Below are 8,142 nucleotides of genomic sequence, written 5' to 3' on the forward strand. Positions count from 1 at the left end.
GATGTTCTCCGATTTTCGGATCATTTTGTGTATTTACAACATATGCGTGTGTTAGTACATATGTGAAAGATATTCTGCATGTCACCTGTATGTGTTATTAATGGTTATGTTTTTTATCACTAATCTGTTTCATCTCCAGAATGTCACAAGTGCTAAAAGATTCCAGGTTGCGCGGTGCCAGTCAAGCTGTCAAAATACAGCTTTTTGTCCAGGTACCCCTACCAGAAATGTATTTTTTTCTGAAAAATAAAAACTGAATGAATTAATGATCGAATGAATGTTCGATAGGTTCTGGTATTCTGAACACTTAAATTTCGTGCAGCTCGTGGCTGCTCACCGCCAGGTTTCAGGAAACTTTGATTTCAATGAACACTTTTGGCTAAAGCGAAATCACGCCATCCGCGTTTTCTTTGGGTTCGACTTTTTCTAGTTTAAAATTAAAGTACTGAAGCCGAACAGTGGTTTGTCGCTATATTTCAATATTTGTTAAGGCTCTATCCTGATTTACCCTTTGAGAAGTTAATACCTGTTCTTTTGCACCGCATTCCAGTATCGCAACGCCCATCTACCCTTCCGCGAACCAAAGTAAGCGCAGATTGTTGCCCATGACTACTTACACGGACACAATCGCATCCCTCGCGTTCAGCAATACTTTCTCTGGAACCTGTGCCCCAGCACAGAATTTTTTTGAATAGCTTTTATTTCATTGCAATAATCCATTCAACTGAACTCTTAGACAGTGCCTGACCACCTACACTGCCAATCGGTGCCTTTGCACACCTGCGTCGACCCAATCCGTAAGTTTCTACTCGCGCACTGGGTAATTAGTCGACGGCTAGAAGGCACAAAGAGGACTGTCTGATGTTACGAATGCCTTTCTGTAAATGGATGAACAACACAGCGACGCTGCGCACTATTTCTCTTCGGAGACCTTGTCAGCCTCATTCCGAAATATTCTGCAAAAGCCTCGTTGTACTTTCAGAAATTTTTCACCCAGTCAGAACGTATTGCAAATAAGGTTATCCTATAGTTATGACACAAGTATTTGGGTAAACGTGGTAAAATTAGACATAGACTTTGTACATTTTCTATCGAACGCTTTATTACGCTGTAGCTTTCAGCGAATGGCAATACCATACTCTGCTAGGGTCTTCGATGAACGCATTCCTGCTCGCACTCTGTTATTGTTGAAAATCCATTGCAGTTTCCATCGTATCCATTTTCTAAGCACGTTTCTGATTGTTGATCGTAATAATAGCGGTTGACCCACTGTTCTCCAAGCTGTGTTTGGCCATTGCACTGACAGGCTGCAAGAAATAAAATAATCACCTAATTTTATTAGAAATGCACTAAGTTTTTCATTAACATAGGCACAAAAATGCATAATTTCAGCGCACAATTTTATTTTTAGCAGTCGGTTCTGTTATGCTCCTTCTACAGTATAACGGGGCTCTAATTCTGCAACCTTCTCTCCATCATCGCTCAGATTCAGAAAAAACAGAAGGCAGTTCTTTGGCCCTCAAAACTATTGAGATAATGTAGGTCTTACAAGATCCTTAATCTGTACAATTTCCCTCACTTCAATTTTTTCAAGTTAATTGGCACAAATAGAGTGCCTCCAGTGTTTTGTGTTTTTTTTATTTTAATAAGGGCACTAATGAAGTACAAATCTCACGGATGAATAAAAATATCGTGCCAGTGACCATTGCATTGATGAGATTTAAAGTAGATATCTAAATTCAGGTTTATATACTTCTTTATCTGAATACGTTTTACATGGCCCATTGTAGCGCTTATTGTATTTATACTATAGAAAAGTGCTACATAAGATTTTATGAAAACAAAGTTTAACACACGCTTAGGTCCCCGTGTGATATTTTAAGGTTTTTATAATCATAAGGGTTACGACGCATTGTCAAGATGTTTCAGGTTATGTATAAGTGGACTTGGTAATGAATATCTCTTTAGGCAAATAGATTTTGTATCGGTAGTGCCTTTCCTGAAAAGCTTTCACAAGTATTTTAATATTGTTTGTGACTTTGAAATAAGTGTTTTCCTTCATTCAGAAATCATAAAAAGCACCTCTATTTCATACAGTTCAAGGCTTTTGAATGTAGATCGCTCTATTGGTTCCGTAGCAATAGGCGCTGGACGCGCCATAAGATCCATCACCTACTGCAAGTAGCACATGCTTATAAGGAAAAAAGTAACGTGAAAAACAGTCGGTAATATTTCGGTTCTCACAGAGTGACACACCAGACTAAGATATTCCATATGGACTTGAAAATATCCATAGATTGGGCAATATGTTATGAAAGATATGGTCACACGTGCAAAAAAAAAGGAGCCCTTGATTCTAACAATCAGTCATGAAAAGTATTATCTGCAAATTATATTTCCAATCTCCTACCATAAAGCGGGAACAACAATGGAGACGTACGCAATTTTAGTCATTCGTACATTCACTCCAGTGCTTCACATTTACTTCCGTGCCACATGACTTTTACTAGGTTCTACTATATATGTCCACTAATGTGAATGATTTACTCCCAAAAATGTTTAATGTACTCTCGTACTTTAGAATATATCATGGAATTCTCTAGCTAGAAATCTTACTTATAGAGTTTCCTAGCTATCGAAATCTGTTTATTAAGTGTTACTAAAAAGCTGCTGTCGAAGCGTGTGTCTGATGTGAACCTATTATGCAGTTGCCAAAATTATATTTTTTCTCGATCCACTTTAGCGTTTCAATTTTATTATTTGCATTGCAAATGTACATTTCACCGACGTTATTGTAACACAGCTGTCGGAGCTCGTGTTATCCTTATTACATTTGCTAGCGCGGAAACTGAAATCCGCTTCCATGCCAAGAATTTAAATATCTTTTTTTCTTCGTTGACGATATCTGTGGCGCTATTCAAATGTTCCTTGCACTTGCCAGCCTGATGTCTGACTATCTATTTAAGGATTTTATCTGGTTTTTCTGCCTTTTTGAGGGACATAACCTTGTTGTTGTTATTTATCACTCTTTGTTTTCTTTTTAACTCGCTAGCTCAAAGTGTTTTACAGTGAAGCTATATGGGGCTAGGTTCTCATGAAAAAATGTGTTCGTGGGTAAAAGCTGCGTAGATCGAGAATTTCTCCCCATACGTCGTCCAATCCCGTATTAAAGAAGTAACGGGACGACCCGAAGCGGAGGTGAAGCAGGCTTTAAGCAGTAGGCGAACTTGCAAAAATAAAGTTAATATGTCTGGTCTAAATACTACCCTTATAAAACATTAGGCCGATAAGAAAGGATACTGCACTTTCACCCACCTCGGCCAGGTCTACGTTTACGCCGCCCTCTCTTTGTCGGCGTTCCAATTGCTTGCCTATATCCTTTGCTTTCCTTCCGCTCTCTCGTGGTGGCAGTTCGTAAGCGTGCTGCCCGCCAGCACCACGAGTCTAAAAGAAATGCGGACCGTCCATGCCCGACCCCGCTAATTTGGAACGTTTCATCGGAGCAACGGCTACGTTTCAGAGGAAGTTTGTGGGGAACCAATTTTTTATGACATGTGCAGTGTGGGTTCCCTAGTGGTTTTCGAGTGACCTCACAACCATTACTGCACTGGCAGACGTCGGCCAAAGCACGACCGCCTTCGCTACGGTGAATCAGTGTGTGCCCTCTAAGTGCGGTAATGTGCGAGGTGCGGTGCTGAGTTTAGCAACAATACAAGGGAGCGATACAGGAGCGACTAGTTGCGCCTTGCCTGCCATATATAGGCATACTGCGGTTGGCGCATGACAATGGAGAGTTAGCCATTAGGGGGGGGGGGCAACATACGCAGCTGCGGTGGTTATCCACTTTCAGAGAGTGGAATGGCACTGAGTTTTTGTTTTTGGTGAAATTATCAGAGATAACGTTCCTAAAGTCCTGCAGCGCGTCGTCTCATTTGAAGAAGGACTTTTCCTCATGTGTTTTAAATCTTTCCGACTTTTCTCTTGGTGCTGTTGGTTCCCTTACATATTTTAGAACCTTCATTTATGTTCTTATATTTCTATAGCAAACGTCAAGACCCAAACTTTACATGCTTACTTTTCCTTTTTTCGACTAGTTCACTTCCCTGGTACTCTTCGATGTAAGCAATACTTCTTGATCGGGTAGCACCAACTTCTTTAGGGTCTCGATTATTCATAGGCGCTTGCTTGCGCTATTGTTTAGGTTGCTTTATTTCATTGTTCCACCAACTACCTGCTTTTTTTTCCCTTTGCGCTCAAACATGTTTTAAGGCGTGCTCTTCTTAAATCTACTACAGTACTATCGCGCTATCTACCGCTACCGGGTGTCGCACAGCAGCAGGGCTCGCGATTAGCGGCCTAGTTTAGTTTGTAAACACAATTAATTTGGCACCATTTATTTTTAGTAGGCTAGTTTCTTCGGAAGAAAGCAACCAGTGCCTGCGAAAGAGGATATTGGCCTAGAAATACTTGCCTAAACAATACCATTCGCCTGTGTACACCCTTAAAATACTGAATTAATTGTTCTGCGGAAACCCACAAGGTGCACAGAAGTAATTATAAAGGGAAAATGTGACATCCGCACAATCATTGTAATTCCTACAAAGGAAACCCAGACTTATCCTTTGTGGCTATTGCTATGATTCTGTGGATGTCTCATCTTCCTTGTTTAATATTGTAGCAGCAATTTTAACAGAGCCTACTTATTTAGGAACCCGCTAGCGCCGTTGTACCAACCGAGATTGCAATGCCGTAAGCCAGAAGCCAAGCCACACTATCTCAAAGTTTTCGACTTCATACAAATAACATGTATGTCTGCGCTAAGGTAGCATACATGCTAGTGGGTTATGGTAAAACTGCATTAGGTTCGTATTTGCTAATTCAGATATGCACGAGAAATGCAGAACTCCTAGCACGCATGATTTATGAACTTTGTACGAAAGCGGTATTCGTAGTAGAGGCGTTCTCATCTCTTTGAACAAAATTCGAGCTAGCTAGACCTTAATATCTTAATACTCGTGCAGACATACTAGCCGTGGATTGACAACACCAAATGCGTTACTGAAGTAAACGCCGCTTTTTTGCCGCAATATTGTCTTACAGTTACGGCAGATTGGTTGAGACACAAACAGCGTTTTGTAGCATCTGCTGCCATTAACCCAGATTTCCGTTATTCACGATTATGAAAAACTAAATCCACAACATCGTGCTTTTTGAAACTGTCGCGACGGTTATGTAATTGCATAAGCCTTCGTTAGGAACAGTATGAGACAGTTTGTGTAACCACAGTGCACACCGAGTTATACCTATGTCCTCCGATGGCTCAAATTTCTGTGTAATCTGCACAGAAAATTGGACAAGGAATCTGTTTCAAGGCGCATCTTGCGAAAATATTCTTTTTGAAGCCGTCACTACGCACATAATTTTCATCAAACAGGCTGAGTTACTGAGTCACTTGAGTAGCGATAACTATATTCCGCAATGTCATGGATTAAACGCTTAGCAATACGTATAATGAACGTTATGATCTATTTACCTAGACACATATTCTAATACCAGCTGCGGCTTGAAATTCTGCTCAGTAAAAATCTAAGTTTTTGGTGATTACACGTTCGGACCATTATAAAGCAGTATTCATTGTATATGTCCCGAGAATAACGCATAAACGCCTGCATCCTCGAAAGCCAAATAAAGGTATAGTTGAGGCTCGAGCTACGGCGGAAAAAGGAGCATGCATATTAAGAAAAGAAATACATACATTGGGGATAACTGCATTCACCCTCTTCCTTGTTACACACTGCAAAAGAAAAGACAAGATTCAATGCACCCCTTCACAACACACTTAGCCAACTTATATATATTTGGCAGTATATATAGTACAAATAGTTTTTAGGTCACTGTGATATTGACAAATATAGCTATGAACTAGGTGAAATTGCCTTGTTCGCTTTCATCGTAAACGTCATAAAGTTCCTTTTATTAGTTGCTTTGCGGCTGTAGAGAAACAAAGACCAGTAATGATCAATACATGTGCTCCTAAAAAATCAAGCAGAAACTTTTTCTGAGCTGGGTGGGTGTTCGTGTTGAAAATAAACAAACTGCGCAAAACGATGTTGAGTAAGCTTCGTATGAGGTAAGCCAACTACCTGAAAGCCTTGCTAAACGCATATTGTCCATTGCACTAGCAGGTAACTGGAGTACGAGTAGTTGGCGTATAAAGAAAAATGTCAGTAGGGTTCCAGTGTTTGTAATTTCATGATCTCTCTCTTAGAGCTTTTAAATAAAATTACTAAGGAACATGTATATACAGAGTTTCCAAATAACTTGAGTTACCATTTTGTACATAATCAAGCATCTTCGTACGTACGAGAAAGTAAAGCGTCACTTATTAAACTTTTGCGCGCACAAAGACAGGACGCCGAACGAAAAAGGGACACTTAACATGCCCAACGTTGAGCATGTTGTGCGTCCCTTCATCGTTCGACGTCCTGTGTTTTTGCGTGCAAAGATTTAATAAGAACCATGTACACCCAACTCGGCCAAAACGCAACGCTTTTAAAGCGTCACGTATGAGTTCGCATTATTTAATGGGACTGTTTAAAAAAAAGCACGAATCCTGCTCTCAGGAAGGTTTCGAAAGGCAGCATTCCCGAGAAATTTGAAATGAGAACATCCCTTACGATAACTCCCACAAGTGAAGGCAGAAAACGAGATGTGTTAACGACTATTGGACTATCAGCCTTCTGCTCGCATTCAGTAAATACAGTTACCATTTACGATTTTTACCATTTTCACAGAAGTAATTCTCCACACCAAATACAAAATGAAATTATTGAAATAGCCCGCGTTTTCTAGCACGAGTAACATATTGCTATCTGGACAACTTTACCAGCCCCTTTTACAATGAAATATTTTGTGCTTTTCTGACGTATTTAGCAGTTACCTACCACTCATGCTCAGACGACCATTATTAGAGAGGAAGTGATGGTAGCGTAAATAAGCCTAAGCTAAAATGCCGATGCATATAGCTCGTTTACTTTTCACCCGCCGCAAGAAATCAAAAGGAATACTTATATTCTCACCTAAATCGTCACTTCGGGCCTCCACATCTCTCGCGGCATATGTTCCTTGAAGAAAAAGCAAAACTACCGACAGCAACATGGTGGCGAACGTTTGAGTTGGAGCCATTACGTTGGTGGCCTTTCTTCGGCAAACTGTGCACAGAAGCAGAAAAAGAGCGTTTATATTTGCTGTGAAATGCTCACAGTCAGCATTCGAATTAGGGATTAGCCAATCATACGCCGGATTTTCTTGGATTCGTTGATACGTCAGCACAAAATACGCCGTGCGTATGACAGTTCATCCCGGAATACAAATGATTGACTAGATATTACAATGATCTCTACTTTTGATGGATGAATAAGGCGAGAGTCAAAGAAGAGACACGCGGGAAATAGGAAGAAATGTGTCATTGTTCTGCACCAGGATAATGTCAAGTGTATACGTTCGTGGCTACAGTATTTTTCCTAATCGGAACATTTCTCCTTCGGCAATAAAGCTTTATGATTTTGTAATAAGGTTCCACAACTGTGTAAATTTTGAGCTGTAAAGGAATAAATTGTTGCTTATCTAAAACAAATCGAGCCGAACTTTTCAATTGCACTTTCGAAAACTGCACACTCAGATATGGTGGCGTAGAATGCAGAAAGAATTTTTATCCACCATGACGCCTATTAAAAATAAAAAAAATTATATCGATATTTAGCTGCTTCACTTATTATACGACAATGTTCAAGAATGTTAACTCTTAGTCAGATAGAGAAAACTGCTTTGTCAAACAGGAAATACTTCTGTATTCGATTGCCGCGATGGGCTACAAGTTGCATACTATTATATTTATTAGTACACCACTGACAGAATACATTCATGACATCAGCAGCTTTTAGACATAGGTGACCCGACTGATGGTATTTTTTTAGGTGACCTGACTCACACCATAAACTTATGCACAAGCTGTCCGCTATACTAAAAAATGCTTCTTTCGTTGGCTGGATATCGGACTTTCTTTCCTTCCATTCGCAGTATGCATGTTTCAACTCTACTAACTCACTCTTGATGCCTGTTTCATCAACGGTTCCCCAAGGC

At 40.1% G+C, this 8,142-nt stretch overlaps 1 protein-coding gene across 1 annotated transcript; it reads right to left on the minus strand.

Annotated features, from left to right (window-relative positions):
• Positions 1 to 1,137: 1,137 nt before the first annotated feature.
• On the minus strand, positions 1,138 to 7,200 carry LOC142586944 (R.appendiculatus Kunitz/BPTI-like protein). Its single transcript, XM_075697817.1, has 3 exons — positions 7,080 to 7,200; positions 5,756 to 5,794; positions 1,138 to 1,307 (listed from the first exon to the last, which is right to left on the minus strand). The coding sequence occupies exons 1-3, from the start codon at positions 7,183 to 7,185 to the stop codon at positions 1,144 to 1,146; spliced, it is 309 nt and encodes a 102-aa protein (XP_075553932.1). The 5' UTR covers positions 7,186 to 7,200; the 3' UTR covers positions 1,138 to 1,143.
• Between the last annotated feature and the right edge of the window lie 942 nt (positions 7,201 to 8,142).

This window comes from Dermacentor variabilis, chromosome 7, assembly GCF_050947875.1.
Source record: "Dermacentor variabilis isolate Ectoservices chromosome 7, ASM5094787v1, whole genome shotgun sequence".
In the NCBI taxonomy this organism is placed as follows: domain Eukaryota; kingdom Metazoa; phylum Arthropoda; class Arachnida; order Ixodida; family Ixodidae; genus Dermacentor; species Dermacentor variabilis.

Bases quoted from the DNA above. Each gene is read 5' to 3' on its own strand.
- LOC142586944 (XM_075697817.1), bottom strand. From the start codon at position 7,185: ATGGCTCCAACTCAAACGTTCGCCACCATGTTGCTGTCGGTAGTTTTG. The intron at 5,795-7,079 runs GTGAGAATATAA...TTTCTTTTGCAG, and splicing joins GGCCCGAAGTGACGATTTAG to TGTGTAACAAGGAAGAGGGT. The intron at 1,308-5,755 runs GTATGTATTTCT...TATTTCTTGCAG, and splicing joins TGAATGCAGTTATCCCCAAT to CCTGTCAGTGCAATGGCCAA.